At 41.8% G+C, this 21,228-nt stretch overlaps 1 protein-coding gene across 1 annotated transcript in view; it reads right to left on the bottom strand.

Annotated features, from left to right (window-relative positions):
* LOC109892670 (connector enhancer of kinase suppressor of ras 2-like) overlaps positions 1-2,166 on the bottom strand; it is a 52,502-nt gene extending 50,336 nt beyond the window's left edge. The window contains exon 1 of the mRNA XM_031826572.1: positions 1,640-2,166. Coding sequence (XP_031682432.1) covers positions 1,640-1,703 — 64 coding nt within the window. The 5' untranslated portion in view covers positions 1,704-2,166. The remainder of the gene's footprint in view (positions 1-1,639) is intronic.
* Positions 2,167-21,228: the final 19,062 nt, after the last annotated feature.

Raw genomic sequence — 21,228 nt, 5'->3', positions numbered from 1 at the left:
ACTCTCTCCTCTGCCATTCCCACTTACTCTTCCATTACATAATCCTCCTGTTCCACTAGTCTTTCCAAGCAAAAGCTCTCTCTCACACACACACATGCACACACACACAGACACCTAGACTAATATGTACTCTTTTACAGAACTTGTGAACTGCTTTGTGTCTAATCCCAGTAGCCAGTCAGGAGTATGTCTGACTCAGCCAGCCAAGCACCTGTGTATGTTTGGAGCGTGACTGCGTCTGTGAATGAGCGTGTGTTGAGGCAGTGTGGAGGCATGAATAAGTAAATTAACACATTAGTTTGAGCATCACTGCGAGGGTATTCTCATCCACATGAGTACCCTGCTCAGCACAGACCACCAACACAATACACAGTAATAATGATACATATCAACACAGAGGTACACAGGCATGAGATACACATGAAACACATGACAGTAACACACAATCTATGGAATCAATAACCATAGAATGAACAGAAAACATTCTCTCTCTCAAATGGAAAGTGTGTGTGTGTGTGTGTGTGTGTGTGTGTGTGTGTGTGTGTGTGTGTGTGTGTGTGTGTGTGTGTGTGTGTGTGTGTGTGTGTGTGTGTGTTTGCGTGTGTGCGTGCGTGCGTGCGTGCGTGCATACAGGCGCATGTGTGTGTGTGTTAAAGATAGTCTTATCAACTGCTGTTCCATCAATCCACAGTGGCTCAGCAACACATGGGGATTTACCACCATCTGGTTAAGCATCTCTCCAAAACAACATGGGCCTACCTCCAGCCTTGATCCATGACCTCACACACACTACATCTCTCATATGAATCCCCTGAACTAGCACCACATACTGTAAGAATCGTCTGTCTTCTCGTCTTCATTTAAGATTGAATTATTACTGCATTATCACACGCTGTATTGCAGATGTGAAATAATATTTTGGGATGTAGTTCATAAATAATCAATATATTTAGCATATGCACTTGATCCACTCCAGAGGAATGTAATAGCTATTAGTAATATATTCTCTACAAAATCCATCTTTTACATTCCCTATAACTAACCTCTACAGAAATTAAAGTCATTTTACATATATTAGTGTCTAACATGCTACACTTCAAATACCTACAGGTCTACATTACTAAAAATACTTTTTTCACTTCAGAGTCAAATTCATCCCAATGCCTTAATTTCAGTGGATCATTAATCCCATAATGGAAATATTCAGACCCTTCTGATCGGCCGTTTAAAAGGCAAAGACTGTACTGAACCAACTGAACTGAACCAACTGAACCAACACATCCTCCAGTGCTTTGAGATTCTCTCAGGTCCAAATCTATATCACTGCCAATTCCACACCCCACATTTCTACTGAAAATGTCATTCCATTTGTGGTATAGAGATACCACATAGAATATAATAATATAATAAAATATCAGTATGTTGCCATTATATAATTGACTACATATACTGAGGTTCAGCAGGTGTTTTTGTTTTCCCCAATCCCCAGTGATGGCTCTAGCCTCGCACTGTTTATTGATCGGGGTGGGCGCATTTAGTGCCGTTATACTTGAGTCAAGAGAATATATATTTCACTGCATTTTGTGTGCAGGTTGGTTGCCAACAACTAATGTACATATATCTTAAAACCGTGGCGTACCTTTCATCCAGTCCACCACTTGACTCGAACTCCACTTGCTCACAGGCTCCATGACCAGAGCCATTGTGGAAGTTTTTCAGGTCTCGCCTGACAAAATAAACGCTTTAACACTTCAATCTATTACATTCACCAAATTCACCAATGTTTGATTCTGTAGTCCGTTTGCGTGTTTTCTAACAACGGCGAGGGAGGTCCATCCGATCCGAGGCGACGTTATGCGTGGCTTGATTCAAGTCCGATAGATGTCTACACAATCCTCTGCGCTTGGTGCTTGTGTTGTTCGCTCGAATATCGCGAATATCTCCTTTATTTGTCATTCATGTCGGCTGCTGCCAACACTGCATGATTCTGGTGGAACCGTCTGCGACCCTATCGCCAATTAATCTCCAGACTAGTATCAACTGATCAATACAGCCAGCCTCCAACAATCCAATAGAGAACGCATTCACTGGCATCTGTGGGTGTATTTCCCAGTCGCATTGTGCAGTCCATGTATTCTCCTTCAGACCAACCCACTGAGTCACACTAGCGCTTGCAGGCTTTTTTTAATCCTCATCAGATGCACGTTCACTGTATCTCCCTCGCCTCTTTGTCGCTGTTCACGCCTCCATCATACAAGCGCTGCCTAGCGGAAAATACGGTCGTAAACAGAGGCTGAGGATGCTGTAATGTCCCCCTCTCTTATTATCATCCATTACGAAGAAAGTTGAGATGTAGCCCTATTCAATATACCATGAATTGATCTGTCTAATTGAGAGTATGAAAGAGAAGAATGAATGGGCATAGGGCATTGCAATATATATTTTGTTATTTGAAATAACCGAACAATCATCCATTACAAGTTTGTAACTCACAATTTGTAATGTTTTATACCCAATAGTTTCACTATGCATTATGAGTTTCTATTGAAGGCATATGATACTGTAGGCCTATTTATATTAAATATGACCGTATCAGGGTTACACAAACACCATACATTACAGGACTAAGCTGGTTATGAAAGAGTGGGCGCTTTTATCCATTAACAGAAAATAATTAGCCTTGCTTAAAAATAAAAACCCTTAATTGAAACAATTACAAAGCTGACACCTCGCCTGTTTTGGTAAAACGCTGAGTGAGAGGCCTGGAAAAATATAACCACTCTCAAATTCATAGAAAGAGTTATGCAAGAACTGACCGTCCATGATATCACAATTCTAGTTTTAACCATGTTTTGAGGCATTACAGTGTGCACATTGACAGGAAAACAAGCTGATATTTTGGGATCTGATGGGGTATGACAGATGAACTAAGCTCATGAGGCATTCATTTATAAGTTATATTCTTAAAGAATCAAAGGGTATATATCAATCCATCAATCAATCAATCAATCAATTAATGTATTTATAAAGCCCTTTTTACATCAGTCAATGTCACAAAGTGCTATACAGAAACCCTGCCTAAAACCTCATACAGCAAGCAATGCAGATGTAGAAGAATATATCATTCATTTATAAGTCCAAAAATGAATGTAGCAATTAAGGATTCTAACTTTAATTCACACATATCAATTGGAGGCCTTGGGATGTTGCTGCCTGTCAGCATAGCCTGGGTCAATCAAGGCACACCCAGTTCACTGGGGCTGGAGAGCGCCAGGGGCTGACCGTCACATCAATTACACCCCCCATTAAATAAATCCACCAACAGACTCAAGACTCAGTCACGACTACAATGAATCTCTTTGACATAACAAACATCCCACTCACTCAGGTGAAAGCAGTAGAAGACTAGCATGAATGCATCCCACTACTGCAACATGAATAGGCCCACCATAGGTTGACATGCTGCCTCATAAAGTAGGCTCATGGAAACAACAAGCTCAGATTAATTGATGTGATTTTGCTTTACTGGTTTGGCATAATGTGCATATGTGGCTTTCATGGCCTTAACCAGATGTGATGTAATGTATCTGCACACTGAACTATTCTGAGTCGTAGTCTGTAAATAATAATCTAACCTAAAGCACGGATACAGCCACTTCAAACCCCTCAGTATTGGTAGTTAGACTGTTGCACACTAGCCCAAAATGCACAATACCTCTATGAGAGAGCCTATTGAGCATCAGAACAAAGAACCACTCTTTTTCCATGACCCCTGACTTGTGCAACAATATTGTTCAGGCTTTGCACAGTTAATGTTTTGTGTCAAATTAGTCACCATCGTGTTATTGACGTAAGATGGTTGTTCTTCCCAGAATCATGGTACAACAAAGAGTCAGCCTCTAATGTTCTAAAATGCCTCAAAGACTAATTCTCAGTGATATTAATCAAGATGTATATCAAAAAATGAGTGTTTGAAGTCTAAGGATATACAGGAAGCGATACACAAGATAAGAACATATTATATAGGCCTATCTCATAGGACAATAGCTGTTAACCACCAAGTCTTGCTTTGTTAAATCAAAGCATCTTGGCTTGTCCTTTGTTTTATTTATGTAAGATTAGCAATGGCTCTTGCTCCTCTGCCCCACCCCTATGGGTATGTGAATACATTTGCTCTGTGTGGAGGTATCTTTGTCAGCATCTCTGACTAATTTAAACAGAAGAATGTGTCATCTGCTTTGCAAGACTGGCATTGTCACATTCTGACCATAGTTCTGTTATTTTAATATTTGTTTTAAATCAAATCAAAATCAAAATCAAATCAAATCAAATTTATTTATATAGCCCTTCGTACATCAGCTGATATCTCAAAGTGCTGTACAGAAACCCAGCCTAAAACCCCAAACAGCAAGCAATGCAGGTGTAGAAGCACGGTAGCTAGGCAAAACTCCCTAGAAAGGCCAATACCTAGGAAGAAACCTAGAGAGGAACCAGGCTATGTGGGGTGGCCAGTCCTCTTCTGGCTGTGCCGGGTGGAGATTATAACAGAACATGGCCAAGATGTTCAAATGTTCATAAATGACCAGCATGGTCGAATAATAATAAGGCAGAACAGTTGAAACTGGAGCAGCAGCACAGTCAGGTGGAAGTTGAAACTGGAGCAGCAGCATGGCCAGGTGGACTGGGGACAGCAAGGAGTCATCATGTCAGGTAGTCCTGGGGCATGGTCCTAGGGCTCAGGTCAGTTGAAACTGGAACAGCAGCATGGCCAGGTGGACTGGGGACAGCAAGGAGTCATCATGTCAGGTAGTCCTGGGGCATGGTCCTAGGGCTCAGGTCCTCCGAGAGAGAGAAAGAAAGAGAGAAGGAGAGAATTAGAGAACGCACACTTAGATTCACACAGGACACCGAATAGGACAGGAGAAGTACTCCAGATATAACAAACTGACCCCAGCCCCCCGACACATAAACTACTGCAGCATAAATACTGGAGGCTGAGACAGGAGGGGTCAGGAGACACTGTGGCCCCATCCGAGGACACCCCCGGACAGGGCCAAACAGGAAGGATATAACCCCACCCACTTTGCCAAAGCACAGCCCCCACACCACTAGAGGGATATCTTCAACCACCAACTTACCATCCTGAGACAAGGCTGAGTATAGCCCACAAAGATCTCCGCCACGGCACAACCCAAAGGGGGGGCGCCAACCCAGACAGGATGACCACAACAGTGAATCAACCCACTCAGGTGACGCACCCCCTCCAGGGACGGCATGAGAGAGCCCCAGCAAGCCAGTGACTCAGCCCCTGTAATAGGGTTAGAGGCAGAGAATCCCAGTGGAAAGAGGGGAACCGGCCAGGCAGAGACAGCAAGGGCGGTTCGTTGCTCCAGAGCCTTTCCGTTCACCTTCCCACTCCTGGGCCAGACTACACTCAATCATATGACCCACTGAAGAGATGAGTCTTCAGTAAAGACTTAAAGGTTGAGACCGAGTTTGCATCTCTGACATGGGTAGGCAGACCATTCCATAAAAATGGTGCTCTATAGGAGAAAGCCCTGCCTCCAGCTGTTTGCTTAGAAATTCTAGGGACAATTAGGAGGCCTGCGTCTTGTGACCGTAGCGTACGTGTAGGTATGTACGGCAGGACCAAATCAGAGAGATAGGTAGGAGCAAGCCCATGTAATGCTTTGTAGGTTAGCAGTAAAACCTTGAAATCAGCCCTTGCTTTGACAGGAAGCCAGTGTAGAGAGGCTAGCACTGGAGTAATATGATCAAATTTTTTGGTTCTAGTCAGGATTCTAGCAGCCGTATTTAGCACTAACTGAAGTTTATTTTAGTGCTTTATCCGGGTAGCCATAAAAAAAAAGCGTTGCAGTAGTCTAACCTAGAAGTGACAAAAGCATGGATTAATTTTTCTGCATCATTTTTGGACAGAAAGTTTCTGATTTTTGCAATGTTACGTAGATGGAAAAAAGCTGTCCTCGAAATGGTCTTGATATGTTCTTCAAAAGAGAGATCAGGGTCCAGAGTAACGCCGAGGTCCTTCACAGTTTTATTTGAGACGACTGTACAACCATTAAGATTAATTGTCAGATTCAACAGAAGATCTCTTTGTTTCTTGGGACCTAGAACAAGCATCTCTGTTTTGTCCGAGTTTAATAGTAGAAAGTTTGCAGCCATCCACTTCCTTATGTCTGAAACACATGCTTCTAGCGAGGGCAATTTTGGGCCTTCACCATGTTTCATTGAAATGTACAGCTGTGTGTCATCCGCATAGCAGTGAAAGTTTACATTATGTTTTCGAATAACATCCCCAAGAGGTAAAATATATAGTGAAAACAATAGTGGTCCTAAAATGGAACCTTGAGGAACACCGAAATTTACAGTTGATTTGTCAGAGGACAAACCATTCACAGAGACAAACTGATATCTTTCCGACAGATAAGATCTAAACCAGGCCAGAACATGTCCGTGTAGACCAATTTGGGTTTCCAATCTCTCCAAAAGAATGTGGTGATCGATGGTATCAAAAGCAGCACTAAGGTCTAGGAGCACGAGGACAGATGCAGAGCCTCGGTCCGATGCCATTAAAATGTCATTTACCACCTTCACAAGTGCCGTCTCAGTGCTATGATGGGGTCTAAAACCAGACTGAAGCATTTCGTATACATTGTTTGTCTTCAGGAAGGCAGTGAGTTGCTGCGCAACAGCCTTCTCTAAAAATTTTGAGAGGAATGGAAGATTCGATATAGGCCGATAGTTTTTTATATTTTCTGGGTCAAGGTTTGGCTTTTTCAAGAGAGGCTTTATTACTGCCACTTTTAGTGAGTTTGGTACACATCCAGTGGATAGAGAGCCGTTTATTATGTTCAACATAGGAGGGCCAAGCACAGGAAGCAGCTCTTTCAGTAGTTTAGTTGGAATAGGGTCCAGTATGCAGCTTGAAGGTTTAGAGGCCATGATTATTTTCATCATTGTGTCAAGAGATATAGTACTAAAACACTTGAGCGTCTCTCTTGATCCTAGGTCCTGGCAGAGTTGTGCAGACTCAGGACAACTGAGGTTTGGAGGAATACGCAGGTTTAAAGAGGAGTCCGTAATTTGCTTTCTAATAATCATAATCTTTTCCTCAAAGAAGTTCATGAATTTATCACTGCTAAAGTGAAAGTCATCCTCTCTTGGGGAATGCTGCTTTTTAGTTAGCTTTGCGACAGTATTAAAAAGGAATTTCGGATTGTTCTTATTTTCCTCAATTAAGTTAGAAAAATAGGATGATCGAGCAGCAGTAAGGGCTCTACGGTACTGCACGGTACCGTCCTTCCAAGCTAGTCGGAAGACTTCCAGTTTGGTGTGGCGCCATTTCCGTTCCAATTTTCTGGAAGCTTGCTTCAGAGCTCGGGTATTTTCTGTGTACCAGGGAGCTAGTTTCTTATGTGACATTTTTTTAGTTTTTAGGGGTGCAACTGCATCTAGGGTATTGCGCAAGGTTAAATTGAGATCCTCAGTTAGGTGGTTAACTGATTTTTGTCCTCTGGCGTCCTTGGGTAGGCAGAGGGAGTCTGGAAGGGCATCAAGGAATCTTTGTGTTGTCTGTGAATTTATAGCACTACTTTTGATGTTCCTTGGTTGGGGTCTAAGCAGATTATTTGTTGCAATTGCAAACGTAATAAAATGGTGGTCCGATAGTCCAGGATTATGAGGAAAAACATTAAGATCCACCACATTTATTCCATGGGACAAAACTAGGTCCAGCGTATGACTGTGACAGTGAGTGGGTCCAGAGACATGTTGGACAAAACCCACTGAGTCGATGATGGCTCCGAAAGCCTTTTGGAGTGGGTCTGTGGACTTTTCCATGTGAATATTAAAGTCACCAAAGATTAGAATATTATCTGCTATGACTACAAGGTCCGATAGGAATTCAGGGAACTCAGTGAGAAACGCTGTATATGGCCCAGGAGGCCTGTAAACAGTAGCTATAAAAAGTGATTGAGTAGGCTGCATAGATTTCATGACTAGAAGCTCAAAAGACGAAAATGTCATTTTTTTTTTAGTAAGGTCAGGGCGTGAGTTGGGGTGGGCAGTCTGTTTGTTTTTCTATGTTGGGTTTTGTGTTCGGCCTAGTATGGTTCTCAATCAGAGGCAGGTGTCGTTAGTTGTCTCTGATTGAGAATCATACTTAGGTAGCCTGGGTCTCACTTTTGGTTTGTGGGTGTTTGTTTCTGTGTGTGTGTTTGGGCCACATGGTACTGTTTCGGTTTTGGAAATTCACGTTATCGTTTATTGTTTTGATTCAGTGTTCAGTGCTTTCTTTAATTAAAATCATCATGAACACTTACCACGCTGCGCTTTGGTCCGATCCTTACCCCTCCTCAGACGAAGAGGATGATATCTGTTACAGGCATGTGAAATACAAGAGCCTTAAATTACAACTGTTCAGTTCATTTTCTCCTTGCAAGTTATGAATGGAACTTTTATGTCGCTATTAATTTCCCCATTATCTGTGAATAATTTATATCTTTGGGGAAGCTCTCTCCTCTCTCCTGCTATTATTACTCTACCCTTGTAGACTCATATCTGTCCCTGTGCTCTGAGTGTGTGTGAGCAGCTAATGGGTCAGTCTACATCCAAAGAGTCTGTTTGGTTTCTCAGAAAAATTTGTGAACTAAGTTGCAATTCATAATATTGCGAGTATTTTAAGAATTATGTCCATAAACTGTTGTATACAATATTACAGAGTAGGTATCAGATGTGTGCGTACTGGTAGCGAAGTCAGGTGCAGGAGAGCAGAGATTTGTGAACAGGCGCACACTTTATTTAGGCAAAAGTGCAGAAAGCGCAGAACAGTCACAATAATTATGTTTAACAATCAACATCTTTGTGAAAAATAACACGGAAAAAACAAGCCAGTCTGGCGCGTCAACAATACACACGTAACACAAACAATCTCACACAAAGACATGATGGGGAACAGAGGAATACATACAGTGGGGCAAAAAAGTATTTAGTCAGCCACCAATTGTGCAAGTTCTCCCACTTAAAAAGATGAGAGAGGCCTGTAATTACCATCATAGGTACACTTCAACTATGACAGACAAAATGAGAAAAAAAATCCAGAAAATCACATTGTAGGATTTTTATGAATTTATTTGCTAATTATGGTGGAAAATAAGTAATTGGTCACCTACAAACAAGCAAGATTTCTGGCTCTCACAGACCTGTAATTTCTTCTTTAAGAGGCTCCTCTGTCCTCCACTCGTTACCTGTATTAATGACACCTGTTTGAACTTGTTATCAGTATAAAAGACACCTGTCCACAACCTCAAACAGTCACACTCCAAACTCCACTATGGCCAAGACCAAAGAGCTGTCAAAGGACACCAGAAACAAAATTGTAGACCTGCACCAGGCTGGGAAGACTGAATCTGCAATAGGTAAGCAGCTTGGTTTGAAGAAATCAACTGTGGGAGCAATTATTAGGAAATGGAAGACATACAAGACCACTGATAATCTCCCTCGGTCTGGGGCTCCACGCAATATCTCACCCCGTAGGGTCAAAATGATTACAAGAACGGTGAGCAAAAATCCCAGAACCACACGGGGGGACCTAGTGAATGACCTGCAGAGACCTGGGACCAAAGTAACAAAGCCTACCATCAGTAACACACTACGCCGCCAGGGACTCAAATCCTGCAGTGCCAGACGTGTCCCCCTGCTTCAGCCAGTACATGTCCAGGCCCGTCTGAAGTTTGCTAGAGAGCATTTGGGATGATCCAGAAGAAGATTTGGAGAATGTCATATGGTCAGATGAAACCAAAATAGAACTTTTTGGTAAAAACTCAACTCGTCGTGTTTGGAGGACAAAGAATGCTGAGTTGCATCCAAAGAACACCATACCTACTGTGAAGCATGAGGGTGGAAACATCATGCTTTGGGGCTGTTTTTCTGCAAAGGGACCAGGATGACTGATCCGTGTAAAGGAAAGAATGAATGGGGCCATGTATCGTGAGATTTTGAGTGAAAACCTCCTTCCATCAGCAAGGGCATTGAAGATGAAATGTGGCTGGGTCTTTCAGCATGACAATGATCCCAAACACACAGCCCAGGCAACGAAGGAGTGGCTTCGTAAGAAGTATTTCAAGGTCCTGCAGTGGCCTAGCCAGTCTCCAGATCTCAACCCCATAGAAAATCTTTGGAGGGAGTTGAAAGTCCGTGTTGCCCAGCAACAGCCCCAAAACATCACTGCTCTAGAGGAGATCTGCATGGAGGAATGGGCCAAAATACCAGCAACAGTGTGTGAAAACCTTGTGAAGACTTACAGAAAATGTTTGACCTCTGTCATTGCCAACAAAGGGTATATAACAAAGTATTGAGATCAACTTTTGTTATTGACCAAATACTTATTTTCCACCATAATTTGCAAATAAATTCATAAAAAATTCAACAATGTGATTTTCTGGATTTTTTTCCCCATTTTGTCTGTCATAGTTGAAGTGTACCTATGATGAAAATTACAGGCCTCTCTCATCTTTTTAAGTGGGAGAACTTGCACAATTGGTGGCTGACTAAATACTTTTTTACCCCACTGTACATATAGATTGATTGAGGAATGAAAACCAGGTGTGCAGGGAACAAGACAAAACAAATGGATACATGAAAAATGGAGCGGCGATGGCTAGAAAGCCGGTGACGTCGACCGCCGAACGCTGCCCGAACAAGGAGAGGAGCCGACTTCGGCAGAAGTCGTAACAGTAGGTCTATTTTGAGAACGTATCGGCCTATCATAGAGCCACTTTTAAAACAAAGTAAGCCAATTGACCATTGTGATCACATAGTGATCACATTTTTCACAGTAGACTATAGCCTATCTTTGTTTGAGTTTGTCAAACAGTGCAGTTAATTTCACATTTTCTAAAATGAGGAGGCGCAAGGCAGAGATATGATAGCAAATCCATCCTCAAATCCAGATGTTCATCAACAGTCAGGTGCTTCAGGACCTTCAACCGATCACTGCCCACACCTGCCCGCCCTTCCAGCATTACTACTCTGGACGGTTCTGACTTAGAAAATGTTGACAATTACAAATACCTAGGTGTCTGGTTAGACTGTAAACTCTCCTTTCAGACTCACATTAAGCATCTCCAATCCAAAATTAAATCTAGCTTAAATCGGCTTCCTATTTCACAAAACAAAGCATACTTCACTCATGCTGCCAAACATACCCTCATAAAACTGACCATCCTACCGATCCTCGACGTCGGCGATGTCATTTATAAAATAGCCTCCAACATCCTACTCAAAAATCTGGATGCAGTCTATCACAGTGCCCTCCGTTTTGTCACCACTGCGACCTGTAGGCTCTCGTTGGCTGGCCATCACTTCATACTCGTCGCCAAACCCACTGGCTCCAGGTCATCTACAAGTCTCTGCTAGGTAAAGCCCCGCCGTATCTCAGCTCACTGGTCACCATAGCAGCAGCCACCCGTAGCACGCGCTCCAGCAGGTTTATCTCTCTGGTCACCCCCAAAGCCAATTCCTACTTTGGCCGCCTTTCCTTCCAGTTCTCTGCAGCCAATGACTGGAACGAACTGCAAAAATCACTGAAGCTGGAGACTCATATCTCCCTCACTAGCTTTAAGCACAAGCTGTCAGAGCAGCTCACAGATCACCGCACCTGTACATAGCCCATCTGTAAACAGCCCATCCAACTACCTCATCCCCATACTGTATTTATTTATTTATCTTGCACCCCAGTATCTCTATTTGCACATTCATCTTCTGCACATCTACCATTCCCGTGTTTAATTGCTATATTGTAATTACTTCACCACCATGGCCTATTTACTGCCTTACCTCCCATATCTTACCTCATTTGCACTCACTGTATATAGACTTTTTTTGTTTTATTTTTCTACTGTATTATTGACTGTATGTTTTGCTTATTCCATGTGTAACTCTGTGTTGTTGTATGTGTCGAACTGCTGTGCTTTATCTTGCCCAGGTCGCACTTGTAAATGAGAACTTGTTCTCAACTAGCCTACCTGGTTTAAAACTTCTTTGGGATAGGGGGCAGTATTTTCACGTCGAGATGAAAAGCGTGCCCAAAGTAAACTGCCTGATACTCAGGCCCAGAAGCTAGGATATGCATATTATTAGTAGATTTGGATAGAAAACACTCTGAAGTTTCTAAACTGTTTGAATGATGTCTGTGACTATAACAGAACTCATATGGCAGGCGAAACCCAGAGAAAAATCCAACCAGGAAGTGGGAAATCTGAAGTTTGTCATTTTTCAAGTGATTGTCTATCCAATATCCCGTGTAAATGGGGTCAGATTGCACTTCCTAAGGCTTCCAGTAGATGTCAACAGTCTTTAGAAAGTTGTTTCGGGCTTCTATTGTGAAAGGGGAGAGAATAAGAGCTGTTTCAACAAGTGGTCAGCCTGAAAGGCATTAGTTGTGTCTCACGAGTGGCCGTGAGCACGACGATCGTTCTCTTTCCTTTCTAATGACAACGGAATTGTCCGGTTGGAATATTATTGAACATTTATGATAAAGAAAGATCAAATAAGATTGATTATATACATCAATTGACGTTTCTACGAACTTTAATGGAACGTTTTTGACTTTTCGTCTGGATTTAGTGCCCCCGCTTTGTACATTTGGATTAGTGAACTAAACGTGCGAACAAAAAAGAGGTATTTGGACATAAAGATGGACTTTATCGAACAAAACAAACATTTATTGTGGAACTGGGATTCCTGGGAGTGCATTCCGATGAAGATCATCAAAGGTAAGTGAATATTTATAATGCTATTTCTGACTTTTGTTGACTCCACAACTTGGCGGGTAACTGTATGGCTTGTTTTGGTGGCTTAGCGCTGTACTCAGATTGTCGTATGGTGTGCTTTCGCCGTAATGCTTTTTTGAAATCTGACACAGCGGTTGCATTAAGGAGAAGTTTATCTTTAATCCTATGTATAACACTTGTATCTTTGATCAAAGTTTATGATGAGTATTTCTGTAAATTGATGTGGCTCTCTGCAAATTCACAGGATGTTTTGGAGGCAAAACATTACTGAATATAACGTGCCAATGTAAACTGAGATTTTTGGATATAAATATGAACTTTATCGAACAAAACATACATGTATTGTGTAACATGAAGTCCTATGAGTGCCATCTGATGAAGATCATCAAAGGTTAGTGATTCATTTTATCTCTATTTCTGCTTTTTGTGACTCCTCTCTTTGGCTGGAAAATAACTGAATGTTTTTTTGTGACTAGGCGTTGACCTAACATAATCGCATGGTATGCTTTCGCCGTAAAGCCTTTTTGAAATCGGACAATGTTACCCGCCAAGAAGTATATCTTTAAAATGGTGTATTATACTTGTATGTTTGAGTCATTTTAATTATGAGATTTCTGTTTCACTAGCTGTTGTCAAATCGATCCCGTTAACGGGATTTGATCCCTAATACGTTTTTTATAAAGGTGAAATAAAAAATAAAATAAAAAAGTTTCAGGTAAGACGCAAGTGCAGACTATGTTGAAGTAACTATGTTTATTACAGCAACCGGGGAAGGGAAACGACAGGTCAAGGCAGGCAGGGGTCGATAATCCAGAGTGGTGGGGCAAAGGTACAGGATGACAGGCAGGGTCAGGGTCAGGTCAGGCAGAGGTCAGTAGTCCAGAGTAGGGGCAATGGTACAGGACGACAGGCAGGCTCAGGGTCAGGCAGAGTGGTCAGGCAGGCGGGCTCAGAGTCCGGACAGGCAAGGGTCAAAACCAGGAGGGCGAGAAGAAGAGCAACTGGGGAAAAGCAGGTGCTGAGAAAAACGCTGGTTGACTTGACAAACAAGATGAACTGGTGACAGACGAACAGAGAACACAGGTATAAATACACAGGGGATAATGGGGGAAATGGGCGACACCTGGAGGGGGGTGGAGACAATCACAAGAACAGGTGATAGGTGAGAATTGTCTGTTAATTGAATGATTAGAATATTCTGCCCTGAAACATAAAATTGTATGGAATTGTATAAAATCATAATCAATAAATGTGTAGTCCTAGTCAAAATTAGGGTAAACAATATGTCTTCATGGTATTTTAAACACAGACTGCCTGAGCTTGGTGCCGACCTGACTAGAGATTTGGGAGAGAACAGGGAGTATGTCTCAAGGACAAGGTCACTATCTCTGTCGGCTGGGTAGTGAGACAGACAGTGTGTGCGTAGCAGGACTTGTGTGTGCGTATGTTTGTGTGTATGTGTGTGCGTATGTTTGTGTGTGGGTGTGAGAAGTCAGTATGAAATGAATTGTTTTGTATTCTTGACTTTAGAACGTTCTCTGAATAAACTGTACTAACCTTTTGTATAAGCTGAGTCTTTGACTAATTATTATTATACCCATGGTCTTACAAACCTCGGGAATTGGTCAGAGCTATTGATTGATTCGTTGGGATTGGAAATTCTCTTATCAATAGGTGAAACAAATCAGGGTGTGCCAGACAGGTGAGACCAATTATCTCAATCATGGCTGCCCATAGACTCAGTCTGGCTAGGAGGGGCAGCCATGGGTTCAGGTGCTCCTCAATCTCTGATGAGGATAGCACTGTGGCTGTGCGCCTTGCAGTCCTTTTGTCAACTGGAAAATGTTATTACAACTTGGGACTATGTAAGAATACATTTCACAGACGTATTTAACCATTGCCAAATTTGTGAAGCTGAGTGAGCGACATACTGTAGGTATACTAATCTCGGAAATCTCAGACCTAGTGGGAGGTAACCCGTCTGCCTAGTAAGACTGTGTAGCCGATGGGTGTAGCCTAGGGAGACTTACCTTACGTTTGACTGCTTTATTAAAAACTGATTAAAAAATGGATCTCTAAACAAGTGAATTATTTATCCTTAGGCTCCCTGCGTGGTATGTATATAAAACATTTATAGATAGAACTTCACTAGATCATATAACTTTTTCTAAATGACAAAATATAAGACATATTTACCTCAAAATTGTTTTGTTGGAGTGACTTAAAAATGAAGATGAGACAGATAAAATGTATACAGTAGTTGAGCAAGGTTAGTGGCCGCCAGGGGGAAAAACTGTGACATAAAGCGCTAGGCAGATACTGGATTTCTGTGGCTTTACACCACACAGTGCTACTCAATTCCTCATGCACTATATCCTGTCTTTCTCTCTTTCTGTCACACCCTGACCATAGTTTGCTTTGTATGTTTCTATGTTTTGTTTGGTCAGGGTGTGATCTGAGTGGCCATTCTATGGTGTGTGTCTAGTTTGTCTATTTCTATGTTTGGCCTGATATGGTTCTCAATCAGAGGCAGGTGTTAGTCATTGTCTCTGATTGGGAACCATATTTAGGTAGCCTGTTTTGTGTTGGGTTTTGTGGGTGGTTGTTTCCTGTCTTTGTGTTTGTTGCTCCAGATAGGGGTGTTTCGGTTTTTCCACGTTTATTGTTTTGTATTATGTTTAGTTTCTTATTAAAAAACATGAACTTCAACCACGTTGCATTTTGGTCCGCCTCTCCTTCCCAGGAGGAAAGCCATTACACTTTCTCCTCTCTCTTCCTAACAAACCCCCAAAATTGTGAGCTAACTTGGAACAAATAAAATAGTACAGGCTAATTTAAGATGGTACATACTGTACATAAGCATAAGAATGATATAGACAATGATATTTTTTCAAATAGAGAAAGTTTCTATTAGATGTGTGGGCACTATTTCTCAAAACAAATGATAATTGGTCAAGTATATACTGGCTAAATTGTTTTAGTTCAAAGACAGCTTTGGTAGTATTATAAACCTTAATCAAATCTAATCAAATTTATTTATATAGCCCTTCGTACATCAGCTGATATCTCAAAGTGCTGTACAGAAACCCAGCCTAAAACCCCAAACAGCAAGCAATGCAGGTGTAGAAGCACGGTGGCTAGGAAAAACTCCCTAGAAAGGCCAATACCTAGGAAGAAACCTAGAGAGGAACCAGGCTATGTGGGGTGGCCAGTCCTCTTCTGGCTGTGCCGGGTGGAGATTATAACAGAACATGGCCAAGATGTTCAATGTTCATAAATGACCAGCATGGTCGAATAATAATAAGGCAGAACAGTTGAAACTAGAGCAGCAGCACAGTCAGGTGGAAGTTGAAACTGGAGCAGCAGCATGGCCAGGTAGACTGGGGACAGTCTAAAATATCTGTTTTTTGGTAGGCTACAGAATTAGAGAGCCCGTGAACCTTAGGCAGTAGGTTCAAGCAAACCGGTTTCTCTCCCTAGTCAGAGGATGCATGCCTATTTCCCAGAATCTGATCACCAGCAGCAACCTATCCTCCTTATTTATGTTTAGAAAACAGATTTGAAGGCCACAATTGTGGGGGGAAAGAACTAATCACGCAACCTATAATCACCCTTAGAATACTTCCAGAACCATCTTTATTTCTTATTTAAATTTGAGAAAATCTACAATAGAAATTGGGCCACCCCAGTCTTCATTCATAGGGATGCATGTGACATTGCACAGCAATAAGCTGGTTTATATATCTGTTATACATTTTTACTTCTTGATTTCAATATGGAAGGGAAACCAGGTACTGGTGTTTGTATATACTGTTTCCTTCATTGTCTTATGTCTGGTGGTGTCACTCCTATGCAACGCTCATCCCTAATCTGAGTATGTGCAGGCAGAATTGTTGCCCTATCTGATGTAAGACAATGGGAAAGGGGATACCTAGACAGTTGTACAACTGAATGCCTTCAACTGAAATGTGTCTTCCGCATTTAACCCAACCCCTCTGAATCAGAGAGGTGCGATGCCCTGCCTTAATCGACTTCCACTTCTTTGGCGTCCGGGGAACAGTGGGTTAACTGCCATGCTCATGGGCAGAATGACAGATTTGTACCTTGTCAGCTCGGGATTCGATCCAGCAACCTTTCGGGGTTACTGGCCCAACACTCTAACCACTAGGCTACCTGCCGCCCCCAATGCTGTTTCCCGATGTGTAAAAGGCAAATTTATTAACTATATCAGAATAATAAATTGTGTTATTCTTATACTATATTTTTGTGTAACAATTGTGTAAGAGTTCATTCAATTGGGGGAGGTAAGGGGGTATGGGGGTGGATAGGATGGTCCCCCACGATGAAAGGGGGGCATGACTGAAAAAGAAGCACTGATCTAGCTAATGATTAGCACAAATACATATGGGCAACTCCATGCTTCAGCCTATTGTTTTAGACCCCTGCGCTACAGGCAGGGGTCTAGACTGCGACCATTTAGTGACCCTTTGAATTGGCTGTGCGAGTTACATTTTTAATTGGTTGCGTCATTGCGAGTTGTAAATTGTATTTTTTGGGTGGGCGAAAACCACGATTGGATCAAACAGTAGCCTACGTCTTTAAGAAAGTGCTTTGATTTCTCATTAAAGCACTGTGAATGACCTTATAAGCTGATCAGTAATTTATTCTATTGCATTACGCTGCAACCAAAATGTTGGTGCGACCAAATCATTGGCTGGTGCGAACCAAATGAAAAGTTGGGAAAACGCTAGTCTGGAGTCCTGGCTACAGGTTATAACAGTTATTGCTAATAACTTCAACCAATCATGTAATAACATGCCAAAATCAATGTATTTAATGTATTTAATGTATTATTTCCATTGTTTTGATGGACATGGAATAGTCCCAAAAGTGCAAAACTCATCAATCTGGCACTCCAGGCAGGCTTAAGCAAACGCTCAAAGTATTTAAACGATTTCAAATACTATCTGAACCCAGATCTGAATGGCATCAGGGCAATTGGTGTCATTTTAACATGTTGAATAACCTTGCCTGAAACCTGAAGACTTGCATTAGCTCCACTAGCTAACTCCTTGGGTTAGTCTCAGGATAGGCGATCAGTCTTGTGCTGCGCAAAAGTAAACCAGTCAGTAACACCAGCAACCATCCAGCTCAATCCCAAAATATATTTTTTATAAAAAAGATCTTGTAATAGTGTAATGAAAATGTTTGTTTTGAAGATGACATATAATTGATGTTGTATTAATGTGGTATGAAGGTTATTATGAATGATCCTGCAACATTCATGAAGGTGTTATTAATGATTTCATAAAGGGCTTATGAATTCTTTACGCCTTTGGAGTTGCCAAAACACACATACTGGTATATCCCCACACATACAAACTTAACATGTATTCAAAACACATGCATGTACAGACTCACAGGAACACATAGGCATGTGACAAAATAACACACACACACACATACTCAGGCAAAAAAAAATTCAAAATAAAAGTATATTGTATAATGGTAACTGTTTTTTGTTGTCACTGTACCAAACCCTATGACACACTAAACACAGAACAGTATTGGAGCAGCCTTGCTCTTGTAACAGTTTACGGGCAAAGTGCCTTACTCATGGCCACCAAGGCAGTAGGCTATAGCACCTGAAAAGTATTGTAGGTGTAATTAAACCTGTCTGAGACCTAAAGATTTGCGTAAGCTCCCTGAGCTAATGCCTACACTTAAGCTTAGCAGGGTAACACAGTTTTGTGGCCTGCAGTAGACCTAGGTTAAACACCATTCTGTCCCATTGGTCCTGTGACTTGGATAGGTACAGTATCTGTGAGGAGGTGAAATGGGTGGTGGAATGTAACAAATGCTTCCGTGATTAAAGGTTTTTTGATACCTGAAGACAGAGCCAGCACTTGCCTTTTGGGGGCCCTAAGCTAAATTTTGTTGGAGACCCCCCATCTTGTGGGCTAAACATTTTATTGGTCACCCCTCTTGACGATTTTAGTGATACATTTTAGTGTTACTTTCCTTTAATTCTAAACATTATTCTTAAAAAAAAAAAAAAATTGCTTTGCCTGGGGACGGCCCTGCCTAAAGAGGTTAAAGTAGCAGGCCAGTAACTGGCATGTTGCCAGTTTGAATCCTAGGGCTGGGGTAACTCAACATTCAAGTGTGGTTCACCAAACTACCAAACTACATCTGTTACAGTTCTAGACCCATCTGGGCACAGACTGGATTCTAGCCCAGGTGTCTCTAACCCGGTCAACCACAAACTCTCAAGCAAAGTTACTCATCATCATACACATCCTGTTGTGTGTATGGTGTGTCAGGGATTATGTACTGTGATAGCAAATAGACCAATTCCAGTTGAACAATGCTAAAGCCAGGATTAAATTCGGACTGTGGAAGATCCGCAATGTAGCGTTTACTTTGAATGCGATATTCACAACAGGGGTAACATTGCCTTTAAATGGTGCATAGACGAAACGGGGCGATCAGATTAAATCCCGGCCGGAGTAAAGATGTATTCAAGTGTGTGTGAATTAGAACCTTAACCACTCCCTGTGTGAGGTAGGGTCGTACTCTAAGGATGTTTTAGAGCATGAATCTGCAGGAGTGTCACTGCTTTAATGTTTGAATGACAGGGTGTTGCCCAGGTTGACGCCCCAAAAAATGTTGCACTCTGGGAGGGGACACCTTGGAGTTGTCAACTGTAATGGAGAGGTCTTGGAGCGGGCAGGGCTTCCCTGGGACAGAGCAGCTCTGTCTTGTCGAGGTTAAACTTGAGGTAGTGGGCCGACATCCACGCTGAGATATCTGCCAGGCATGCAGAGATGCATGTTACCACCTGGGTGTCAGAAGGCGGGAAGGAGAAAACTAATTGAGTGTCATCTGCATAGCAATGATTGGAGAGACCATGTGAGGATATGACAGAGCCAAGTGACTTGGTGTATAAGGGGAGAGGGCCTAGATAAGATGCAGGGATTTGCATTTAAATCTTGGTGGGGAAAAAATAAATATATATAAATAAATAAATAAATAGGATGCATGCCATCAAAGCCTCTACACAACACAACACTAAACAATACATTAATTGCACTATAATGGTGACAAACGGTGTCCACAAATTGTTAGGGCCTACATAAAGCTGTCCCAACAGCAGTCCCAACATCTTACCAATGCTACACCTGGCTATCAGCGGAGCCTTGTCTGGCAGCAATACAGTTCATTCAGCCACATTTACTATCGTTTTCAAAAACATAGCTGATATGGCTGACTTGCTTCAATAAATGTGGTTTCTCATGGCAATTGAGATATAGAAACTATGGCATAAGGGGACGACAAGTGGATAAGGGGCAATCCGTAATTTCTAGGATGGACGTAGTCAATATAACTATTTGTTTAGCACTTTTGAAATGTACAGCGACAGAATTCAGAACATGGGCCGTTCTTACAGTGTTCTACCTGTACACCAAGTCAGAACCGTAGGATACATAAAGGGGGCAGACAATGAAATCTCTTACAAAATGTTATGATTACATTGCTCTAAAACAGGTTATAGGCTACATGTATACCACCAAGTCAGAACAGTAGGCAAAATTAAGAGGGGTCAAATGACCAAATTATTAGGCACATGGGCTACTAACAGCTTACTACACAAAATACACTTAGTATTACTTTCTTAGCTACATCTCGCTGGCATATTACATAATTTATGCAGCAGCATACAATACATTTTTCCCAGTTGTCTTGAACTCACTGAAGTCTATTTTTCGCAGTTCCGAGTTAACAGTTGTTTTGAGCGTGGCACAAATCAAGCTTCATTGACTGCATGGCTAATGTTGAATGTTTATCATTTTAAACTTGAAAACAGACACTTAATACCAGATTTGGGACCATACAGCCATGCCACTGAATAGCAGGCTAGTGATTGCTTTGCAATGCTTGCAGATAGCCACTGTCACTGATTCCTTCCAACCCACTCATTGTTGAATTTGCGATTTCCAACTCGTTGTGTAATGTTTATGTCCAATGGCTAATGTGCCCTGAAACATTTTATCTATCATTTCTCTTCATTATTTTTCTTCATATGACATGGGTTAAAAAGGATTTGCCAGTAGATTGTCGACTTGATTAATGATGATGAATGCTAGCTAAGATTTTGAAAGGGGCTCGAATTTTCTAGGTCTACTCTTAGACTTGGCGGTGACGTACTGTCCCCACGAGTGACTGAACACTGAGCTAATCATGGCGCAACTAGAGAACATTACTAACACCTACGCTCCGTATTTTCCGCTGGCTGCCCCACCACCACAGAAAGCACTGAGCTAGGCTGAAACACCTACATTTTGGAGCTGCCTTACTCAAGAAAGCAAAAAAGAGGCCATGTTTGTATACGGCTTTATTAACTCAGTGATTTATT

Source organism: Oncorhynchus kisutch, linkage group LG6, assembly GCF_002021735.2.
Source record: "Oncorhynchus kisutch isolate 150728-3 linkage group LG6, Okis_V2, whole genome shotgun sequence".
NCBI classification, from domain to species: Eukaryota; Metazoa; Chordata; class Actinopteri; order Salmoniformes; family Salmonidae; genus Oncorhynchus; species Oncorhynchus kisutch.
This window is presented reverse-complemented; position numbering and strand designations above follow the sequence as displayed.